This window comes from Mobula hypostoma, chromosome 1 (assembly GCF_963921235.1).
Source record: "Mobula hypostoma chromosome 1, sMobHyp1.1, whole genome shotgun sequence".
Lineage (NCBI taxonomy): Eukaryota > Metazoa > Chordata > Chondrichthyes > Myliobatiformes > Myliobatidae > Mobula > Mobula hypostoma.
In genome coordinates, this window is record NC_086097.1 from 51,411,356 (window position 1) to 51,436,744 (window position 25,389).

Here is a 25,389-nt window from a genome sequence, read left to right on the forward strand (position 1 = left end):
ATAGGTGCATTTCATCATGTGTGGTTTAATGTTGATGACAGCTTTGTAAAATACATTTTATTACCACAAAAACACATTTGTTTCAAAAAAGCATGTCAATGTCTTAAAGCAATACAACTGTAATTTTTAATGAATATTTTGTGTTCCCAGACCATTAGAGATTGGGGAACAAAAGCAAGAACTGTTCTGACAAAGGGTCATAAACTCAGAACAGTCACCATTTTTCTTTCCCCATACTTTTTGCCTTGCTGAGTTTTTCCACTACTTTCTGTTTTTGTTTGTTTTCCAGCTCCTACAGTTTTTCTGTGATTTTCATAAAGATTGGGGAAAGTGCTTAAAGAAAAAACAAGGACATTCTCAAAAAATTTCACTTGTAATTTTTGTCTACTCAAGTGTAAACCCTGGTGTGCTACTAAGTCATACATCACGATAAACCCACACCAGATCTCCTGAAGGTGCAAGGTTCTCTGTGCATTTAAGTTAAATAATTTAGTTGGTATAAGAATAATATTTGGCCAATTAAGTTAAATAACATATTCACACTACATCTCTTCCTCTGGTACAAATTACAGTTTGAGATTAGCATGGAATATCACAAAGAACCACAAACAATCTAAGTAAGCACTTGTTGGGATTGGGGAAAAGTGCTGTGATAGTTGTAGCAGAAAAATAAATAAAGAAATAAACCTTACCTTGCCCCCTATCATAACAGTTCTTGGAACAAATGCCTTGTTTGGGTCCTTCCTAATTCCTTTATACAAGATATAAATCAATATGAAATGTAAACATAAATATTGTCTCTGTTAGGTTTAAGAACTGTACATGCATTTAGCAGTTATTATTAGTATAAAATGCCATAAAAGGAAAACAATGGGGCTGTCTGACCTCCTGTCTTTACTTCTAACCCCAGCCTACAGACCAGCAATAAGGAATACAAAACCAATAACGAAGTCAGTGATAGTATGGCCTGAGGGAGCTGTATCACTGCTTCAGGACTGCTTTGACTGGAACCTGTGCATGCCAAGTAACACATGATTCTGGAATTGACTTAGGAATACACCATCGTGGTCATGCACTATATCAAATACTGTGTAGACCATTTTACCCGCAATAAAAACATCTGTGTATTCCTGAATCAGAAGCCATGGATGAACAATGAAGTCCAGAACCTGCTCAGGACTCAGGATTCAGTGATGCTGCAGCATAAGCGAAGCCAGGTCAAACCTTCAAAGAGGCATTAAAAACTGCTAAGTAAAGATACAAACAACAGATAGAGACATGCTTCAATAACACCATCAACCCCTGATGCTTGTGGGAAGGCATCAGATCTGACACTGACTATAAAGGAAAGATCTTCTGGCCTGCAAACAGTGACACCTCACTAGCTGAGGAGCTAAATAATTTCTTTGCTCGGTTTGACAGGGACAACAGTGACCCAGTGATGGAGGCCTTGACACCTGAAGAGGACACAGCACGGACACTGAGTGCACAAGGTGAGAGGTAACCTCTGCTGTATCAACACAAGCAGAACAGCAGGATCAGATAGCAAACCCGGGAGGGTCCTCAGTGACTGCACTGACCACTGGCAGAGGTTTTTACTGAAATCTATAACCACTCTCTGTGGCCCCTGCATGCTTCAAAACATCAACCATCATACCAGTCCTAAAGCAGTCAGTGGCAACGTGCCTCAACGACTACAGACTAGTTGCATTCACCCCCACAGCCACCAAGTTGTCCTGAACAATGACAATAAAGTTCTAACATTATTTATATTTCTATTCAAAACCCACACACTGTACTAATTTTTATATAAAAATTGCACACTAAAATATTATTACAACATTCTTGAATACAAAAAAATGTGCAAACAATTTAGTTCCAGTGACTTTTGCTTTTTACAATCTATGACAGAAATTTAGATCTCTTCAATTCGTTCTATGCCTAAAAATGGGAAATTGAAAATGAACTTTGCCCCCATGCTTTTAACAGAACCAACCAACTAGAGTGTAGGAAAAAACTTTAAGGAGAATATTTTAATTCATGTACAGCTTAAGAACAGGATACTTTCAAGCATTTTATAGATATAGTCTCTACATGGAAATAATGTAATCTAAGTATGGTTTCCACACCGTCACAATATAATTCATTATTTTACATATACATTAAGAACTGTAAACATTAAAGTACTGTAGGTCTACACCATCAGCGAGTTGCTTGCTGGTGGAAAAAATGAAGGAGCTGTGCAATTTGCTGCTGCCTGAGTCAATGGAGGCTTACAGTCAAATAGTGAGAGGCCGTCATGGTCTCTTTTCTTTTGACTGCATGACCCTTTTGGACATTACTAAGCTGGTATGCTGCAAGTTTGATTTGCTCACTTATTGGCTAAGAGCAGGGCTGGATGGTGGAGGAGCTGCGTGGACTCAGTCATGGCAAAGACTAGGCCACAAGCAGCTGCGGGTCACCTGTTTTGCAGCCACTGGGAGAGAGGCGACTGAGCCGGGCACTCCATCAAGGACGGTGTGATACAGTATCCAGGCTGAAGTCAGGGCTGCTCCCACAGTGTGCGCTTGTGTGAAGACAAGCTCTTTTGTGGTCAGCTGCAGATTTTTGGCAGCATTCAAAGGACTCAGTGCCTTACCTGTTTTATAGCCACTGGGTGAGAGATGTCTGGTGCACTCTGTCGGGGCTGGAGTTGGGGCTACCCTCACAGTGTTCGCTCAGCCGAAGACAAACTCTTTTGTGGTCGACTGAAGATTTCAATGGACTAAGGGTCTGGACTACAATGCCTATAAAAAGTATTCACCCCCCCACCCCCCTTGAAGTTTTCTTGTTTTATTGTTTTACAACACTGAATGACTGAGGATTTAATTTGGGTTTTTTAACGCTGATCAACAGAAAAGACTCTTTCGTGTCAAAGTAAAAACAGATTTCTTCAAATTGGTTGAAATTTATCACAATTATTAAACACAAAATAATTGCATATGTATTCCCTCCCTCAAGTCAGTATTTAGTAGATGCACCTTTAGTAGCAATTACAGGCTTGGGTCTGTGTGGATTGGTCTCTATCAGCTTTGCACATTGGACACTGTAATTTTTCCCTATTCTTCTTTACAGAACTTCTCAAGCTCTATCAGATTGCATGAGGATTGTGAGTGAACAGCCCTTTTTAAGTCCAGCCACAATTCTCAATTGGATTGAGGTCTGGACTCTGACTTGGCCATTCTAGGATATTAACTTCGTAGTCTTTAAGCTATTCAAGTGTAGCTTTGGCTTGAGGTCATTGTCTTGCTGGAAAACAAATCTTCTCCCAAGTCGCAGTTCTCTTGTAGACTGCATTAGGTTTTCCTGCAGGATTCCCTGTATTCTGCTGCATCGATTTTACACTCTACCTTCACAAGCCTTTCAGGGCCTGCTGCAGTGAAGCATCCCCACAGCATGATGCAGCCACCACCAGGTATTGTGGTTAACTGAAGTTTTCATTGGGCTGGGGGTATCTTACTACTTACAAGTATATTTTGTGAAGATGTATTTTTTCTGATATTCTATATGGGCTTGCAGTCTTGTATGTGTGTGGAGTGGGCCTCAAGTTGCAATGCTTGGCTGGGGGGGCAGTGGGGCACGGTGTCCAGGCTGGAGGAGTTGTAGTTGACTGTGGATTGATGGCACGAGATTTTTTTACTCTATTATTGTGATTGTGATACTATTTTAATGTGTGCTTTGTATGTGTTTTGCACCTTGATCCCATAGTAATACTGTTTCAATTGGTTGTATTCATGTATGGTTGAAATGAGAATTAAACTTGAATTGAATAAACTTGGTTTTGTGATTTCAGACTTACGATTGTACATAACAATGACGTAAAGGCAATTCATGAGTTGTCGTTTGTACTCATGGATTCGTTTCACATGAACATCAAACATGGAGGATATATCGACTTGAATCCCATAGTTGTTTTCTAGCATGGAAGCAAGTTTTGTTTTATTTGCCTATTGATAAAAGATAAGAACAATAAGAACTGTTCCTGTATACACAGAACTAGTTTTCAGAATGCAGAACTTGCATATTTTAAATTTCTATACCTTTTTCACTGATAGAACCTCATGAATGAATTGATCATCATTCACAAAGTCATGCAATTTCTGAAGCTTGCTCAGTTCTTTAATATAGCCCGGTCCTATTTTCTGTAAGGTATTAAATGGGTCACAGTAAATTTACACTTCTCTTATATTTATAACAGATCTATAATATGTCCTGTTGCTTTAAAATAGATTGTTATTTAAAAAGTCTTCATTTAAGTAGAATGCATGCAAAATTATATCAAAGCTACAAATAAACATCAAGAAAAACAAACATTTCTTATTTTTGAAGTTTAAGTATGAGCATGATCAGAGGATTATTACTTTTAATTCTAAGCTGTATCAAAATACACAAATTAATAATTTTATAGATATTATTTTGTTAGCTCTGTAATTCATAATACTTTGAATATCTATATTTGTTAAAAGAAAAAATAATTGCAGTCTTCATTGTAAAGCCACCATTAACACTTATTTGAGCTATACTATTCACTCCCCATAGAAAATGTTAAAACTACATTCCTAAATGTTTTAGTAAATTTGACCTTCAAGTTGCAGAAGATCATGGGTAATCATTATAAATGTATCATTTAGAACTTCAACTTGCTTAGCCACAGATTTTTCCCATATTATCTTAAGCTGCTAAATACTGTGGCTTGCAAATGCAGTTGCATGTAGCTTGAACAATGAAGATCTTTTTGCAAAATACTCTGATGAATCTTGTGAAACACCGGAAATTGTATATTTCTGAACAAGAAATAAATATAGTAGAGAAAGAATGTTCTCTTTCCAGGATGAAGAGATTGCAGCTGCTAATAGTGGCTTATTTAAATCTGGTCATGCCCAAGCAATGTTTGATGGGGATGCATAGATTATCCAGGCAGGAGGCTAGGAGCTGCGATCCACGTACATTCAAATACATTTGTTATAAAAGTTGAAAATGCATCATTTTGAATTTCTACTTGCTCAGCCCACAATTTTATTCTATGTCCAAAATGATCACACTTGATTACTATGCCCTATTACCCAATCAGTTAAAAATCTAACTACAATGTTTTATTCTGAAAGTGCTGGGTTATATATTTATGGCTTATAGTTTCTCATGCATGCTTCATGTAAATGGCATTCTGCTCCATCTGTCTTTGGCCTTCCATGGTGTTCCAAAGCTCAATGAAAACTTGAGGAATAGTATCTAAGTTTCTAACATGGCATTACTGCAGCTCTCAGCACATAATAATGTTTAAAGTACAAAGTAAATTTATTATCAAAGTACATATATGTTACCATATACGACCTTGATTCTTTTTCTTGCAGGCACTTACAGGAAAAAAGCAATACAACAGAATTTTATGAAAAACTGTACATAAACAGACAAGACTGACAAACAATGTGCAAAAGAAGACAATTGTGCAAATAAAAATAATATTGAGAACATAAGTGGTAACGAGTCCTTGAAAGTGTGTTTGTAGGTTGTAGAATCGGTTCATAGTGGTGAATGAAGTTATCCACACTGGTTCAGGAGTTTGATGGTTGTAGGGTAATAACTGTTCCTGAAGCTGGTGGTAGAGGATCTAAGGCTTCTGTACCTCCTGCTTGGATGGTAGTAGCAAGAAGAGGGCATGGCCTGGATGGCAGAGATCTTTGATGATGGATGCTGCTTTCTTATGGCAGAGTTCCATGAAAATATACTCAGTGGCGGGGAGGACCTTGCCTGTGACAGACTGTGCTGTATCTACCACTTTTCGCAGCTTTTTCCTTTCCTGAGTATTGGTATTTCTATACTGGGCCATAGTGCAACCAGTTAGGAAAAACTCCACTGTGCATCTATAAAAGTCTTTGGTGACATGCCAAATCTATGCAAACTTCTAGGAAAGTACAGGCTCTATCATGCCTAAGTGTTGGTCCCAAGACAGATGCTGATATGTTAAAGGCAAGGAATTTAGAACATAGAAATCCACAGCACATTACAGGCCCTTCGGCCCACAATGTTGTGCCAGCTCTAGAAACTGCCTATAATTACCCTACCACATAGCCCTCTATTTTTCTAAGCTCCATGTGCCTACCTAAGAGTCATTTAAAAGACCCTATTGTATCTGCCTCCACCACCGTCACTGGCAGTGCATTCCACATACCCACCGCGCTCTGTGTGAAAAACTTACCCCTGACATCCCCACTGTACCTACTTCTAAGTACCCTAAAATATGCCCCCTCTTGTTAACCATTTCAGCCCTGGGGAAAAGCTTCTGGCTATCCACACAATCAATGCCTCTGATCATTTTATACACCTCTTTCAGGTCACCTCTCATCCTCCATCACTCCAAGGAGAAAAGGCCAGATTCCTCAACCTATTCTCATAAGGCACACTCCTCAATCCAGGCAACATCCTTGTAAATCTCCTCTGCACTCTTTCTATAGTTTCCACATCCTTCCTGTAGTAAGGAGACCAGAACTGAACACAATACTCCAAGTGGGGTCTGAAAAAGATCTTATATGCTGTAACATTACCTCACGGCTCTTAAACTCAATCCCATGGCTGATGAATGCCAACACAGCGTACGCCTTCTAAACAACACTCTCAACCTGTGCAGCAGCTTTGGCACTAACCCTAAAATTTCTCTGATCCTCCACACTGCCAAGAGTCTTACCATTAAAACTATATTCTGTCTTCAAATTTGACCTACCAAAATGAACCACTTCATACTATCTGGGTTGAACTCCATTTGCCACTTCTCAGCCCAGTTCTGCATCCTATCAATGTCCTGCCGTAACCTTTGTCAACCCTCCAGACTATCCACAACACCCCAACTTTTGTGTTATCAGCAAACTTAGTAACCCACCCTTCTACTTCTTCATCCAGATCATATATAAATATCACTAAGAGAAGGGGTCCCAGAACAGATCCCTGTGGAACACCGCTGGGTACCAATTTCCATGCAGAATATGAACCCTCTACAACCACCCTTTGCCTTCTGTGTGCAAACCAATTCTGAATTCATAAAGTGAGGTCTCCTTGGATCCCATGCCTCCTTACTTTCTGATAGGGCTTTACATGGGGAACCTTATCAAATGCCTTACTGAAATTCATATACTCTACATCCACTGCTCTACCTTCATCAATGTGTTTTGTTACTTCCTCAAAGAATCCAGTCAGGTTTGTAAGGCACAACCTGCCCTTGACAAAGCCATACTGACTATCCCTAATCAGATTACGTCTCTCCAAATGCTCATAAATCCTGTCTCTCAGGATTTTCTCCAATAACTTGCCCACCGCTGAAGTAAGACTCACTGGTCTATAATTTCCTGGGTTATCTCTACTCCCTTTCTTGAACAAAGGAACAATATTTACAATCTTCCAATCCTCTGGTACTTCTTCCGTCCCTATTGATGATGCAAAAAGGTCATCGCCAAAGGCTCAGCAATCTCCTCCCTTGCTTCCCACAGTAGCCTGGGGTATATCTCGGTGACTTATCTAACTTAATGCTTTTCAGAAGCTCTAGCACATCCTCTTTCTTAATGTCAATATGCTCAGGCGTTTCAGTCTGCTATATTGTCATCCCCACAATTGCCAAGGTCCTTTTCCCTGGTGAATACCAAAGCAAAGTATTCATTAAGTATCTCTGCCACCTCCTCCAACTCCATGCATACGTTTCCACTATCGCTCTTGATTAGTCCTACTCTCATGCGGCTCATCCCCTTGCTCTTCACATACTTGTAGAATGCCTTGGGGATTTCCTTAATCCTGCTCGCTAAGGCCTTCTCATAGCCCCTTCTAGCTCTCCTAATTTCATTCTTGAGCTCCTTCCTGGCAACTTTGTAATTTTCTAGAAATTTATCAGTTTCTAGTTTCTTGAAACTTTCGTAAGCTCTTCTTTTCTTCTTAACTAGATTTTCCACATCCTTTGTAACCATTGTTCTTTTACCCAACCATCCTTTCCCTACCTTAATGGAACATACCTATGCAGAATGCCATGCAAATTTTCCCTAAACATTTGCACATTTCTGCCATGCAGTTCCCTGAGAACGTCTGCTCCCAAGTTCCTGCCTAATAGCATCATATTTCCCCCTACTCCAATTAAATGTTTTCCCAAATTGTCTGCTCCTATCCCTCTTCAGCACTATGGTAAAGGAGATAGAGTTGTGATCACTAACTCCAAAATGCTCTCTCACTGAGAGATCTGACACTTGACCAGGTTCGTTTCCCAATACCAGATCAAGTACAGCCTCTCCTCTAGTTGGCTTATCTACATATTGCATCAGGAAACCCAACAAACTGCACCCCATCGAAATTGCTTGCTCTAAGGAGATGCCAGTTAATATTAGAAAAGTTAAAATCTCCCATCACAATAACCGCATTATTATTGCACCGTTCCAGAATTTGCCTCCCTATCTGTTCCTCGATGTCCCTGTTACTATTGGAGGGATCTTTTAAAAAAACACCTAGTAGATTTATTGCCCCCTTCCTGTTTCTGACTTCCACCCACAATGACTCAGTAGATAATCCCTCCATGACTTCCTCCTTTTCTGCAGCCATGACACTATCCCTGATTGGCAATGCCACAGCCCCGCCTCTTTTGCTTCCCTCCCTGTCCTTTTTAAAACATGTAAAGTCTGGCACACTCAGTAGCCATTCCTGACCCTGAGACATTCAAGATCCTGTAATGGCCACACCGTCATAGTCCCATGTATTGATCATACTCTAATTTCATCCACCTTGTTTATGATCTTCCTTTCATTAAAATAGACACATCTCAAACTATCAGGCTGAGTGCGTCTTTGCTCTATCATCAGCCTATCCTTTCTCACAAACTCCCTACAAGCTGTCTCTATTTGTGCACCAATTGCCCCATCCTCTGCCTCTTCACTTCGGTTCCCATCCCGCTGGAAATCTAGTTTAAACCCTCCCCAATAGCACTCGCAAACCTCCCCACCAGGATATTAGTCCCCCTTGGATTCAAGTGCAACCCGCCTTTTTGTACAGGTCACAGCTGCCTCAGAAGAGGTCCCAATGATTCATAAATCTGAATCCCTGCCCCCTGCTCCAGTCCTTCAACCACGCATTTATCTGCCACCCCATTCTATTCCAATGCTTATTGTCACATGGCACAGGCAGCAATCCCGTGATTAATATCCTTGAGGTCCTGCTTCTCAGCTTCCTTCCTACCTCCCTGTATTCTGCTTTCAGGACCTCCTCCCTTTTTCAATCTGTGTCGCTGATACGAATATGTACCATGACCTCTGGCTGCTCACCCTCCCATTTCAGGATATTGAAAGTGGATGCATTCAGAAACATCATGAACCCTGGCACCAGGGAGGCAAACTACCATTCATGTTTCTTTAGCGCGCCCTCAGAATCGCCTATCTGTCCCCCTAACTATTGAGTTCCCTATTACTGCTGCCATCCTCTTCCATTCCCTACCCTTCTGAGCCACAGGGCCAGAGGCATGGCCACTGTTGCTTCCTCCAGGTAGGTCTCACCCCCCCCAACAGAAAATAGAGTATTTATCATTAAGGGGGATGGCCACAGGGGTGCTCTGCACTATGTGACACTCTCCTTTCCCTCTCCTGACAGTCACCCACTTAACTGTCTCCTGTGGCCCGGTGTGACTACCTACCTGTAGCTCCTATCGCTCACCTCCTCACTTTCTCTAACAAGCCAAAGGTCAGTTCCCTAACTCAGTCTCATAGGAGCTGCAGCTCGATGCACCTGGCACAGATGTGGCCATCATGGAGGCTGGAACTCAGCCAGATATCCCACATCCAACATCCAGAGTAGAATACTGGCCTTGCAGTCATACCCACTATTCTTAAGTTAGAGGAAAAAAGAGATATGAAAGTAACGTACTTCCTTACCTTACTTAGGCCCATCCTTGCTGAAGCCCCGATGAGCCAAAGCCCTATTACTCTGCCTCACACTATTCTGACAACTGCTCCGTTAGGCAGTGTCTCCCTTTTAGCCAGAACCTTCTCAGTGGCCTTGCACGATGATGAGCAATTGCATCTGTGCACTCCTCCCAATTGAATCTTGCGCTGAAAGAAACTTCTCACTTTTTAAATCCTCTCAGTGGCCTTGCACAATGACGAGCTCCTGTGTCTGCGCACTTCACCCAATCGAATCTCCAGCTGAAAGAAACTCCTCGCTTTTTAAATCTTCTCAGCGGCCTTGCGCGATGACGAGCTACTGCATCTGCACACTTCTCCCAATTAAATTTAAATCCAATGACCCTCTTCACATCTGTTCCCTTAATGAGGACTGACTCAGAGACTTCTAGCTTCCTCCTCCTTAAGTCAATAATAGGTTACACACAAAATGCTGGTGGAACGCAGTAGGCCAGTCAGCATCCATAGGAAGAAGGACAGTTGACGTTTCGGGCCAAGACCCTCCGTCAGGACTAACCGAAAGAAGAGATAGTAAGAAATTTGAAGGTGGGAGGGGGAGGGGGAGATCCGAAATGATAGGAGAAGACAGGAGGGGGAGGGATAGAGCTAAGAGCTGGAAAGTTAATTGGCAAAAGGGATACAAGGCTGGAGGAGGGAGAGGATCATGGGATGGGAGGCCTAGGGAGAAAGAAAGGGGGAGGGGAGCGCCAGAGGAAGATGGAGAGCAGGCAAGGAGTTACAGTGAGAGGGACAGAGGGAGAAAAAAGGGAGAGAGAAAGAAAGGGGGAAAAAATAATAATAATAAATAAATAAATAAGGGATGGGGTAAGAAGGGGAGGAGGGGCATTATTGGAAGTTAGAGAAGTCAATGTCCATGCCATCAGGTTGGAGGCTACCCAGACGGAATATAAGGTGTTGTTCCTCCAATCTGAGTGTGGCTTCATCTTGACAGTAGAGGAGGCCATGGATAGACATATCAGAATGGGAATGGGACGTGGAATTAAAATGTGGGACCACTGGGAGATCCTGCTTTCTCTGGTGGATCTCCCAGTGGCCACACATTTTAATTCCACGTCCCATGATTAGCATTCATGATGTATGCGCCTTCATTATCCAGATGTTCCACAGCTAATGAAATGCATCTGCTGCTGACTGTTGTGACAGTAGGCAAATTGGAGCAGATCCAGATGACTCATCGGGTAAGAATTGATATACTTCATGATCTGAAAACCTCTCAGAGCACTTCATTGAGTTCAATAATTTCAGATAGCAACACACAAAATGCTGGAGGAACAGTGGGTCAGACAACACCTATGGAAAGAAATTGACAGTTGACATCTCAGTTCAAGACTCTTCATCCCACACCTCCATAGATGCTGCCTGATTCACCAGCGTTTTGTGTTGCTCCAGATTTTCAGCATCTGCAGTCTCTCCTCTCTTAATGATTTCAGATACATAGCTTTTTCTGTTCGCCACTTATAACAAAATGAACATTAATTCAGTTTATTGTTCCAAGATGTTGCCCATTGGGTTGAGATTTAGACCATAAGACAAAGGAGCAGAAGTCGGCCATTCGGCCCATCGAGGCATGTAATGATTTTATTTTAGATCTGCAGAGCTTTGCTCTTCTTTTTTTAATCTCACAAATTCAGCAGTTTTAAAAAAATGTTTCTCTGTCCCCTCTTCTATTTTAATCCACCTTTTTTCTGACACCTCCCTGACACAGGTAAGTAATGAGTCTTTACCAGCCTCACAGCTGGCATGACTACCACTTCTGTCATTGAGTCTCTTCTCATCTGCACCAGTTTGTATCATCTCCACCTCTTTGCCCTTTTTTGCAACTTCAAATTACTTTGAACTATCTTTGCCAGTGCTGATGAAAACTCGTTGCTCTCACCACGATGCTCCCTCAGTATTTACAGCATTTCTTGAATTTTTTACTAGCAATTTCATTCAACTGAAAGACTGTTTAGGTCACTTCAGTTAAGAGTCAACCACAATTTGTGTGAGATAGAAGCCACAGATTTTTACATCATCAACCAACCTCCCTGTCAGGGAAATAAAATCAAACGACAAATGCTTCCAATATGAAATCAAAACTGAAAATGTTAAGAATATTCAGCATATCAGGCAGCATCTGTAGAAACAGAAACACAATGTTTCAGATCAGAGACCCAATGTGAGAACTCTGATTCTGCCTTATTTGCTTTTCTTCTTTTTTGAAGATCATAAAAGGACAAAAATCAGCTTTTAACAGATTACTGAACTCGCTGGAGTGGATTGGCTTTACGCTAATTTTTTTGATCACCAGGAGTGGAAAGTATAATTGTGTGAGGTATCTAAAAGAGAGTTTAATTTGTTATCATCTTTATACTGCTGAAACTTACCAATTAAGTCTCAAAAATATGTCACATACCTCAGCTATAAGGGCAGCCAACGATGGATTGCAAAGCAAAAGCCACCTCCTTGGAGTGATTCCATTTGTCTTGTTCTGAAATTTTTCTGGTTCAATGTCACTAAAGTCTTTAAAACTAGGTGATAGAAAACGGACAATAAACAATCACTAATAAGAAAATATTTAAATTTCAATATTTTAATTCAAATTTTAATTTATTTCAGAAAGATTTACAGAACAATAAAAAAGCTGATTGAGATGAAATCAACTAAAGGAATGTTCTGGGATAAGGTTCAATCATGGCTCTATGCTATAGCGTTTCTGTGAAAAATATTAAGATAAAACTGAAATGCAGCATATTTCAGAACACTCTACTACTTGCAGGTTCTTGACACAAGAGATTATCATTTTGCACCAACTAATGCCAAATGGAAGAGAAAAGGAGAATCTGGTATCTTCTTCAACAAATACATAAAAACTAAAATTAAAAATTAAATCAAGGGTATGTATGTACATGTATATGTGGCATGCAAAAGTTTGGGCACTCCTGGTCAAAATTTCTGTTACTGTGAATAGCTAAGCGAGTAAAAGATGAACTGATTTCCAAAAGGCATAAAGTTAAAGATGACACATTTTTTTAATATTTTAAGCAAGAAAACTTTTTTATTTCCATCTTTTACAGTTTCAAAGTAGATAAAAAGGAAAAGGGCCCGAAGCAAAAGTTTGGGCACCCTGCATGGCAGTACTTAAGTAACACCGCCTTTGGCAAGTATCACAGCTTGTAAACGCTTTTTGTAGCCAGCTAAGAGTCTTTCAATTCTTGTTTGGGGGATTTTTGCCCATTCTTCCTTGCAAAAGGCTTCTAGTTCTGTGAGATTCTTGGGCCGCCTTGCATGCACTGCTCTTTTGAGGTCTATCCACAGATTCTCGATGATGTTTAGGTTGGGGGACTGTGAGGGCCATGGCAAAACCTTTGGCTTGCAACTCTTGAGGTAGTCCATTGTGGATTTTGAGGTGTGTTTAGGTTCATTATCCTGTTGTAGTAGCCATCCTCTTTTCATCTTTAGCTTTTTTACAGACGGTGTGATGTTTGCTTCCAGAATGTGCTGGTATTTAATTGAATTCATTCTTCCCTCTACCAGTGAAATGTTCCCTGTGCCACTGGCTGCAACACAAGCCCAAAGCATGATCGATCCAACCCATGCTTAACAGTTGGAGAGGGGTTCTTTTCATGAAATTCGACACCCTTTTTTCTCCAAACATACCTTTGCTCATTACAGCCAAGAAGTTCTATTCAAAAGGTTCAAAGGAACATCTAAACAAGCCTGATGCATTTTGGAAACAAGTTCTGTGGACTAATGAAGTTAAAATAGAACTTTCTGGCTGCAATGAGCAAAGGTATGATTAAAGACCTCCAGCACCCAGGGCATGCCCTTTTCTCATTGTTACCATCAGGTAGGAGATACAGAAGCCTGAAGGCACACACTCAGTGATTCAGGAACAGCTTCTTCCCCTCTGCCATCTGATTCCTAAATGGACTTTGAAGCTTTGGACACTACCTCACTTTTTTTAATGTACAGTATTTCAGTTTTTGCACATTAAAAACAATAAATCTATTCAATATACGTGATTAATTTACTTGTTTATTTATTATGTTTTGTTTTATTTATTATTTTTTTCTTTCTCTCTCTGCTAGATTATGTATTGCATTGAACTGCTGCTGCTAAGTTAACAAATTTCATGTCACATGCCGGTGATAATAAACCTGATTCTGATTCTGAAATGCTGACATCCAGGAACTTGAATTTGCTCACCCTTTCCATTGCTAATCACTCAATGAGGATTGATGAGTTCTGAGGAGGACCGCCCCTGTCTGCTAATGGAGTAGCAGTATTTTTCTGCTGCTCTTGGTTTTCTTTCTTTCCCCCTAGTTTAAGCTATGAATTTAAAACTTTTACTTGTTGATTCTTGAGGGTGATCAATATGTCTATGTCTATAAGAAGTGGGAAGAATTTACCTGAACCTAGTGATAAAGGTAATGGGAAAGGAAAGATGCAAAAGGAAAGATCTGATGAAATGCCATCGTGGGCTGAAGATATCGTTCGGACACTGAATTCAATTAAGGATCAGAATGGATCAATTAAAGACCAACTGGAAAAGAATAGTAATGAAATGAAGTCATTTCTGGGAAAACTTAAAGAACTGGAAACTCAAGTTATTTCACACGAAGAGGAATTGAAGATAACTAAGCAAAAGCTGTCTGAAGCTACAACTTGTTTGGAAAGATATCAATATAAGATTATAGACCTGGAAACTAGGTCTCAACGAAGGAATATAAGAATTGTTGGGCTGCAGGAAGGAGCTAAAGATGCAGATGTAACAGCTTACTTTGGTAAGCTTTTCCACATTTTATTTCCTACCATTCTATCAAAGCCGCCTGCTATAGAAAGGGCACACAGGGCGTTTATCTCGAAATCGAAGGACTCTAGTAAACCAAGATCTGTTCTGGTTTGCTTTCATCACTTTAAAATTAAAGATCAAATAATATGACAGGCAAGAAAACAGAGAGTTTTTAGATTTATGGAATCTGAGCTCCGCTTCTATGAAGATTATCCAAGAGAGATAATGGAACAAAGATCAAAATTTGCCCTGGTAATGAAACAAGCATATGATAAGAATCTTTTCCCGTCTCTGAGGTATCCGACAAAACTTAAAATTTTTCCTCCTAATTCTGCTCCTTGTACTTTTTTTGATCCAAAAGTTGCACTGGATTTTGTTCAGGCTTTGCCTGCTGCTGTCACCGACACCGCTGTTGAATGATCCATCTGAAAGGCTGTTTGGCTAATTCCATATTATTCACATTTTGGAAAGAAGATTTATGAAGGTCACTTGTATATTTCTTTGACAGACTAATTAAAGAACACGGGGAGTTGTTTTTTACTGCATATTATTGGTTTTCCTTTGGAAAGATTTACGGTTTAAGTATCTCTGCTCAAATGATCTCTGGACATTTTATGACTGAGGGAAGAAGATAAGAACTTGTTCCTTTAATTTAATACTTCGTAGCTAATTGGTAGTTTTTCCTACTAATAGGGCTTTTTATATATTTTTCTGTTCTATTATAACATTTTATAACTGAATTTAAAGCTTTTTTAGGGAATTAATATTAAACTTAAACATGGCGCTGGTTTTTCTCTCTAAGAGATAATATTATTTTGGTTCTTTCTTGTTTATCAGTCGATGGAATGTAAATACCTTTCCTGAGACTTTATTGACTTTCTCACAAGGTCACTCTACTTTTTTACTAACTGGGGGGAGGGAAAGAAAACACAGACAGAGCAGTCAGCAGCTTTGAATTCTATTGTGGATTGCTTGCCTTTTTCGTGTTTCTGGGTGTGGGTGGGTGGGTTTAGAGTTAGTTTTTTCCTATTGGGTAGTTCCGGAGCATGCGTGTTTTTTATTTGGTTGTATTCTTCATCACCGCCATCTTTGATTATCCTGCATTTGTATGTGCTTTGTGCATGTATAAAGTAGAATGAAATTATAGTATGCTGTTCAAACGGATTAATATAATAAGTTGGAATGTACATAGTTGGAATCATCCTATTAAACGAGAGAAGACTTTTAAAATTATTAACTGATTCCAACCTGATATAATTTTTGCTCAAGAGACACATATCAGGGCAGGAGATCAAAATAGATTTTTTAGATGGTGGAATGGTTTGCAATTCCACTCCACTTCTCAGAGTAAAACAAAAGGCGTGTCTATTTTCATTAAACCTAATATATTTATTCAAGAGGATATTGAATCAGATTCTAATGGTAGATTTTTAATTGTTAAAGGAACAATCTGTAATAGAAAAGTTGTTTTGGTTAATTTTTATGGTCCTAACTTAGATGATCCTTCTTTTTTTAAAAAGGTATTTGCTTTACTGCCTGACTTAAATGAATATATGCTCATAATGGGTGGGGATTTTAATTGTTGTTTAAATCCTATGATTGATAAGAGCTCAACCAATCAGCGACTTTCAAATCATTCCGTGTCATTTATTAATTCCTTTTTGATTGATTTTGGGTTGATTGATTTGTGGAGGTATCTTAATCCCGACAATAGAGAATATTCTTTCTTCTCACACGTTTATAAAAAATATTTGAGGATCCCCGCTTCTTGCCTAGTGTTAAAACCTGCGAATATGACACTATTGCTATATCTGATCATGCGCCTCTGAGTTTGTCCTTTGAATTTGATGATGTCACTTTTGCCCGCCCACCTTGGCGCATGTCTCAGACATTATTGCAAAACTCTGACATTGTCACTTTCATTGAAACCCAGATAAAGGATTTGTTTCTTTTTAATGATATGGGGGGTATGTCTAAATTAGCTATATGGGATACATTGAAAACATTTATACTCGGTCAGATTATTTCTTATCCAGCTAAACTTAAAAAACAAACTAAAGCAGAATTAGATAGAATTTCAAAACAAATTAAAGATTTAGATAATATTTATGCAATTTCCCCTAATATTGATTTATTTAAACAAAGGGTGGAACTTCAATCACAATATAACCTGTTATTAACTCATCCCATTGAAGGTTATTTGCTTAAGTTAAAGAGCCAATTTTATATGTCTGGAGATAAAAATAATAAACTGCTTGCGTCTCAATTAAAAATGGCTGCAGCCAAAAGGCAAATCATGAAAATTCGTAGGAAAGATGGTACCTTAGCTCAGGAATATGAGGAAATTAGTAAGATTTTTCAAGACTTTTAAGCTGAGCTATATAAATCTCAATGTCCGTTAGATTCCTCTAAAATGAATGCTTTTTTTACAGAAGATTGTTTTTCCTAAAATCTCGGCTGAGGATCAAAAGATTCTCAATGCTCAAATTACTGAAGCCGAAATTCATAAAGCTATTTTTTCAATGCAATCTGGTAAGTCCCCAGGACTTGATGGCTATCCCGTAGAATTTTATAAAAAATTTGGAAAGTTGCTCTCTCCGTATATGTTGGAAATGTTTAAGGATTCTTTTGTGAAAGGTGACTTACCCTCTACTTTTTATGAGGCCTCGATTTCTTTAATTCTTAAAAAAGATAAAGATCCTCCTGACTGTGCTTCATATAGACCTATTTCATTACTGAATGATGATGCTAAGATTTTGTCAAAGATAATGGCCAATCGGTTGGAGAATATTTTGGGTAAAATGATTTGTAAAGATCAAACAGGCTTTATAAAGGGTCGTTATTCCTTTTCAAATGTTCGGAGACTACTTAATATTATATATTCATCCTCTTCTAAAGTTCCACAATGTGTTGTATCTTTGGATGCTGAAAAAGCGTTCGACCGAGTCGAATGGAAATATTTATTCAATGTTTTAGAGAAATTTGGCTTTGGTGTTAATTTTAATAATTGGATTAAAATGATATATAAAGCCCCTCTTGCTACTGTTGTCACTAACAATTGTAGGTCTCCTTTTTTTCAGCTTTCACGGGGGACAAGGCAAGGCTGTCCATTAAGTCCTTTGTTGTTTAATTTAATATTAGAACCCCCTGCTATTTCTCTTCGTGAGGCCAAAAATATCCATGGGATATTTGTGAATGAGACCATGCATAAGGTCTCTCTTTATGCTGATGATTTATTGTTTTATATATCTAACCCTGACGAATTCATTCCTGCCCTGTTAAAATTATTTAATGAATTCGGAGGTTTTTCAGGATATAAAATTAATTTTAGTAAAAGTGAATTATTTCCTTTAAATGATTCTGTTTCTATATATGATAATACTCCTTTTAAAGTTTCAGACTCTTTTAGATATTTAGGTATTGTAATTACTAAAAAATATAAGGATCTTTATAAAGCTAATTTTGTTCCCTTAGTAGACTCTATGAAGTATTTATTTAGTAGATGAAGTCCACTTACATTTTCACTTGTTGGTCGTATTCATATAGTTAAAATGATGATTCTACTGAAATTTTTATATTTATTTCAGAATATTCCTGTTTTTTTGACTAGGAAGTTTTTTGATCGGATTGATTCTATTATTTTATCTTTTATTTGGAATAATAAAAGACCAAGAATTAGTAAATGTCATTTACAAAAATTGAAAAAGGACAGAGGTCTTGCTTTGCCTAATTTTAGAATGTATTATTGGGCTGTAAATCTGCGATATATGTCTTTTTGGTTATACTGGGTTGATAAGAATGATCGGCCAATTTGGGTAGATCTGGAACTAAAAGTTGTAAAACAGTTTTAATTAACTTTGTTATTGGGGGCTCCTTTACCTATGCAATTAGGTAAAGTTGTTAATTTAAACTTATATCCTGTGGTTAAGTATTCTTTACAAATTTGGCTCCAGTTCCGCAATTCTTTTAATCTTAAAAATTTTAAACTTTGTAGTTTAATTTACCGAAATTACTTTTTTAAGCCTTCTTTGAGTGATCCAATTTTTCTACTTTGGGAAAATAAAGGTATTAATTCTTTTTTGGATTTATTTAAAGAAGATAGATTGATGTCCTTTGAACAATTAACTGATAAATATTCTCTTTCATATTCACACTTTCTGCAATGCCTTCAAGTTAGACATTTTTTTACAAAAATATTTAAGTAATTTCCCTTACATATTGGAGGCTGACCTGTTAGATACTATTATGAGTATGAATCCTCTGATTAAGGGTTCTATTGGAAGAATTTATAATTTATTATTACAATGGGATAAGCGTCCTTTGTCTAAGATTAAACAGGATTGGGGAAAGGAACTTAATTTGACTTTTATGACGGAGGATTGGATGCGGATATTGAAGTTCGTTAACTCTTCTTCAACTTGTGCTAGCCACTCATTGATTCAATTTAAAATTGTACATCATTATCATCTGACAAAGGAGAGACTTTCTAAAATCTTTCCTAATGTTGATAGTCATTGTGATAGATGTAAAACTGAGATAGCTACACTGACACATATGTTTTGGTCTTGTTCTATATTGGAACAGTTCTGGAAGTCGGTTTTCTCAACAATTTCTAAAGCACTTAAAATTAATTTACAACCTAATAAATTAACTGTGCTTTTTGGAATAGTTCCTCAGAATATTCATGGTATTTCTGTGTCTGACCAACATGTTACTGCATTTGTTACATTGATAGCTAGGAGGGCCATTTTGTTGAAGTGGAAGGATACATCAGCTCCCACTTTGTCACAATGGTTCTCTTAAGTGATGCTATGTCTTAGGTTGGAGAAAATTAGAAGTCGAATCTTTGAACCTTTATTTGATTTTGAGAAAAGATGGGGCTCATTTGCTCGTTATTATCATTTGAGTTAATTGATATAATTTTTCCACAATCTAATTGTAAATTCTTTTACTATATTTTCTTTTCTTGCCGGCGGGTTGATGTTTATTTTTCGAAGCTTTTTGTATGACGCATGGCTCCGGGGTTGTACACCTAGTGGGTTCTCTATTTTTTTCTCACTTTTCTGCTCAGTAGGTTTTTTTTGTTATCACAAAATTTTGTTTTCAATCTTTAAGATGATGGGTTTTTTTTGAGGCATTGTAAGTGTTGTTACTTCAATGTACTCATGTTATTTTTCCTATATATATATATACAATAAAAAGATTTGAAAAGAGAGAAAGATGAGTTCTCTGAACTTCCCCTTCCTGAATTCCACAATCAATTCCTTGTTTCTACTGACTTTGAGTGCAAGGTTGTCGTTGAGATACCACTCAACCAGCCAATCTATCTCATTCCTGTACATCTCTTGCCACCTTCTGAGATTCTGCCAACAATAGTGGTGTCAATTACAAAGTTATAGTTCTGTAATTGTGGATTCTGAAGGGTTTCATTTGAGAATCACACACACTCCAGAGACTGATACCAGGACAATTCATGTTCGTTCATTTATTATGCGGAGACAGATTTGCTGATAGGAAAAAATAAAGCTGAGGGTGTTGCATGACTTAAACTTCCCAATCCTAATCTCTGTGAATATTAGTTATATCAGGATATGTGAACAGGTAGCATTAGGTAGCAGTGAGAACACCAATGCAAAACCTGTGTTGCTTCTGGAGTAGACTGAAGAATCACAATAGAATCCGGTAATAGGGTATCAATAAGCCTACCGAAAAGATGGTAGGCCCTGGAAACACATGCAACAGATTTTGTGTCCCTTTGCTTGGCTTTGGAAAAGAAAGGATAACTGGATACACATACATTAGTGAAATTCTGTTCCTTAATCTTTATATGTTTACAAAATGGCATGGTTTGTATAGCTGGAGAGAGTTTATGGACTGCACACATATGATGACTCTTCTTCCTGCAATAATTGATCAACACTTCTCTGCTTGACCCAAACGTGGACATGAGTGAGTGATGTATTTGTTCCGCAGACAAATGAAACAAACAGCTGCAGCAGCAGATTTTCCGCTTAAGAGAAGATTGAGTTCTTCAAAGCTTCCCAACTGGCAGCCAATGGAGATCTATGGCAAGACTTGTCAAAGCATCTTCAAATCAGCTGACAAGAGTAATCCATCTTAATTATCAATGCAGATGTGGACTTGGAGCCTAATGGAATGGCAATTTGAGTTCTCTAACAAGTACCGCTATCTTTTTGGACAGTAGCATATGTCAAACGTTTGCTTATGTTCCTTAGTGTGCCGTGCCAGTGGAATATGGGAATTTAGTGATTCTTGAAACATCTCCACAATCTCTTCAGCTCCACTTTCAGGAAACTGCTATTCAAAATACTCTAATATTGTGGCACTTTTTCCCTTTTATTGCTCAGTAGATGGAGTAATCTAGGCACATTCCTAATTCTGGTGAGACATGTCAAATCCTGGTTTTCTTAAGTGGTGCAATGATTACAATCCCTTCTGATTTTACAAAGAGGCAGGGCTTTGCCTTACTTTGCAATTAGTGACTTCAAATTATATAGCTTGACCCAACATCCTCATCACTACAATCTATGGTTCTCCTATGGAAGTTATATTAGTTTAACAGACAACGGAAATGTTGTATGTGGTATTTCTTAGAAGCCTTGGGCTAGATTTGATTTTTATACAATAACATAGAGATCACACTAACAAGCTGTTTCAATGACACTGAATCTAATCAGTGAGCTTCAGAAATTGAATGAAACTCTCAGAAATGGGTGACATAAAAATTAAAGGTGGGCTATTAGGGAAAATGGAAAACAGGCAAGATCATGCAAGAAAACCCAGCTGTTGATATCTACATTATTTTATGGATCGCAAAAGTACTCTTGCTTCCCATAAATTGAAACAAAATTACCTGTAGGACATTGAAATAAATACCCTATAAATGTAAGGCCATCTTTAATTTTTTTCCAGCTCTGATGTTGGATCATTAGCATGAAGTATTGAGTCTTTTTCTTATTCCACAGAGTAGTCTGACCTGCAGAGGTCAGCTTTTTCCATTATATTTTGGATTTCTGTTGTATTTTTCCTTTACATTACCCTGGGGACATTCTTTGGCTGGACAGTTCTGGACAGAGCACAATGCTTGCACTATCATGTGTATTTCTAGAATAGCAATCTCGAGCATTTCAAATGATCCAGCAGCCAAATGATTCCCTACAAGTTTACCTCTTAAAGAGACATTTGCCTCTTGTTACTATCATTATCGGTAATGCAAGAACAGCATATCAGTGTCTTTCAAATAAAAACAAATTTGATGACACAAAGGTTGGGGATGTTGTGCATAGTCTGGAGGGTTGTCAGAGGTTATAGCAGGACATCGATAGGGAGCAGAATTGGGCTGAGAAATGGCAGGTGGAGTTCAACCCAGATAAGTGCGAAGTGGTTCATTTTGGTAGGTCAAATTTGAAGACAGAATACGGTATTAATGGTAAGACTCTTGGCGGTGTGGAGGATCAGGGATATTTTGGGGTCCAAGTCCATGCTGTGCAGGTTGACAGTGTTGTTAAGAAGGTATATGATATGTTGGCATTCAATTCATCAACCATGGAAGTGAGTTCAAGAGCCGTGAGGTAATGTTATAGCTGTATAAGGCCTTGGTCAGAACTCACTTGGAGTACTGTGTTCAGTTCTGGTCACCTCACTACAGGAAGGATGTGGATACTATAGAAAGAGTGCAGGGGAGATTTACAAGGATGTTGCATGGATTGGGGAGCATGCCTTATGAGAATAGGTTGAGTGAATTTGGCCTTTTCTCCTTGGAGCGACAGAGGATGAGAGGTGACCTGTTACCGGCGTATAAGATGACGAGAGGCATTGATTATGTGGATAGCCAGAGGCTTTTTCCCAGGGCTGAAATGGCGAAAATGAGAGGGCATAGTTTTAAGGTGATTGGAAGTAGGTACAGAGGGGATGTCAGGGGTAAATTTTTCACACGGGGAGTGGTGGGTACATGGAATGCACTGCCGGTGACGGTGGTGTAGATGGTGTGATGAAAAACCAAGTTATCAGAAGATTGATACTGATAAGAGAGATAAGGGAGACAATGGAGAAGCGTTCAAAATGTTAATGAGAGAGGAGAGAGATAACGGAAAAGAAACACAATTAAGAGTATTGACAGACTGGTTGCTTTGAACCTGAACTGTTTGAAGTTTGATGGACAGGCGATACCCCAGCAGGGGGATAAAAAGAACAGGTTCGTTAAGGCACGACACACACCACAAGATCACGAGATAACGAGACCCTGGAAGAGCGGTGTGCCCCCACAAGTTGGTGGAGTTTGGAGGTCTGGTCACGGGACCAACCATAGACGCACAGGGTGAAAAGGTACGATCGGTGGGAACCTGGTGTGTGTGTCTGCCCTTGCCTGGGTGCCGGGTTCACCGCGGAAGAACGGTTGTATCCGGAACGAGGGGTCACAGTTGGTGACCACAGAAGACATAAAAGGGTTCGTCCGAAAGCTAACTGCGAAGAACGAAGGTCTGTGTGAATCAGAATTTGCATATTATCTCTCTCTCTCTCCCCGATGGCACAACAGCAATTACTGCGAACTGTCCTAAGCTGAACTGAACTCTGCGTCACATGAGACTGATCATTTTACGATAGAGCTTGTTTGATTCCTATTACTCTAGTTCTGTGTACATGTGTGTTTTATCATTGCTAATCTGTTGCATCCATATCCTTACGATTAGAGTACTGTGTTACATATTTCTTTAATAAAACTTTCTTAGTTCCAGTAATCCAGACTCCAACAAAGTGGTCCATTTCTGCTGGTTTGGCAACCCAGTTATGGGGTACGTGACATAAGTGGGGGCTCGTTCGGGATTTTGAATGCCAAATTTGGGACTGGGTAAATTGATTGGGTTAAAATTCCCAAAGAAAGAAAGAGCAAACAGCAGAAATAGAGATTGAAGAATTTCTAAAGGCACCAACCTTGGAGGCATTAGAGGATGCCAGGAAATCAGACTTGGCAACTGTGGCCAAATGGTTGAATCTTTTTAAGGGGAAGTCGACAATGAGGAGAGTGGAGATGCACAGAGCTACTCATAGAGCACTATGTATCTAAAGGTGTGTTTCCCCAAGGGGAGCTGGAGGTGGTATCTATGGGCAAACCTGGTGGAGAAGCAGTACAGCTGCAGATGGAAAAATTGAGACTCGAGCACGAGTTCCGGGTAAAACAGCTGGAAAAAGAAGAGAGGGACAGGCAGTTAGAGCGAGAAGAGAGGGACAGGCAGTTAGAACGAGAAGCGAGAGAGAAACAGAGGGAAAGGGAAATTGAGCTGGAGAAGTTAAAGATGACGCTAGCGCAGGGGCCCATGCCGAACCAAGGTGGAGGGTTCAGGGCGACCCAGGAGGTTAGGCTGGTTCCCCCATTTGAAGAGGCCGATGTTGATCGGTACTTTCTCCATTTTGAAAAAGTTGCTGCAAGTCAGGACTGGCCGAGGGATAAGTGGGCTGTTTTGCTTCAGAGCGTACTTAAAGGAAAAGCCCAGCAAGCTTACTTGGCCTTGTCCGCAGAAGATACCCAGAGGTATGATGTGATGAAAGAGGCCATACTCAGGATTTATGAGTTGGTCCCGGAGGCATACCGGCAGAGGTTCCGGAATGCGAGGAAGCAGTGGGGCTGCACATATTTAGAGTTTGCCCGTGAGATGCAGATGTATTGTGAGCGTTGGTGCACCTCGAAAGGGGTCAATGGGAATTATGACAGACTGCTACAGCTAATACTGATTGAGCAGTTTAAAGGTTGTGTCCCTGAAGGTATGAGACCCTACCTAGATGAGAAAGAGGCAGACATCTCAGCCGCAACTGCTAAGTTAGCGGATGAATACGCGTTAACGCACAAAGCGAAGTTTACCCCGAGTAAAAGCTACCACAAGGATAGTCAAAAGGGCGGAGAGAGTCCGCCAGAAAAGTCAGAAAGCAAGCCGGGGACTAGTGAGAAGGATAAGGAAGACCGGGAGCAGTTTGGTAGGAAGTCTCCTGGGGTCGTATGCTATAATTGTGGGAAAGCCGGACACTTTGCGTCCAGGTGCTTTGCCCCAAAGAAGGAGACGGAAAGGAAAAACAAAGGTTCTGACTGGCTGTATTGAGCTGGTAAACAAACCGCTAGGGGAGAAGAGGTCTGATAGAGTTCAGGAAGGGCGCGACAGGTTTATTTCGGCCGGATTGGTGTCGGTGAAGGAGGGGTCAAACCCAGTTCCAGTGCGGATCTGGAGAGACACTGGAGCTTGTCAGTCACTGATCTTAAGGAGTGTTTTAGACTTCAGTTCAGAGACCGAAAAGGGACTGAAGCAGTACCTTTGCACCAGATACAGCTAAAAAGCGACTTGGTCTCCGGACTGGTCATGATCGGGGTGAGGCCCGAACTACCGACGGAAGACGTGGAGGTCTTACTCGGTAATGACCTCGCCGGCAGAAATGTGTTCTCAGCAGTAAAACTGACAAGCCAGCCTGCCAGCATTGAGGCCCCGCCCATGGACTCACAGGCTTATCCCGTTTGCGCAGTGACTCGGCGCATGTCCAGAAAGGCTGCCGAAGTGAATATAGATTTAGCTGAGAAGTTTTTACCAGCCTTGTACCAGAAGGGGTTAGAAAGTGAGAAGCAGCGTAGTGAAACGG

At 39.6% G+C, this 25,389-nt stretch overlaps 1 protein-coding gene across 1 annotated transcript in view; it reads right to left on the minus strand.

The window, feature by feature from the left end:
* Positions 1-25,389, minus strand: part of pygl (phosphorylase, glycogen, liver) — a 130,943-nt gene that overhangs the window by 29,363 nt on the left and 76,191 nt on the right. Inside the window, exons 12-15 of the mRNA XM_063048653.1 lie at positions 12,370-12,484; positions 4,080-4,181; positions 3,839-3,986; positions 693-751 (exon numbers count right to left, since the gene is read on the minus strand). Of these exons, the coding sequence (XP_062904723.1) occupies positions 693-751; positions 3,839-3,986; positions 4,080-4,181; positions 12,370-12,484 (424 nt within the window). The remainder of the gene's footprint in view (positions 1-692; positions 752-3,838; positions 3,987-4,079; positions 4,182-12,369; positions 12,485-25,389) is intronic.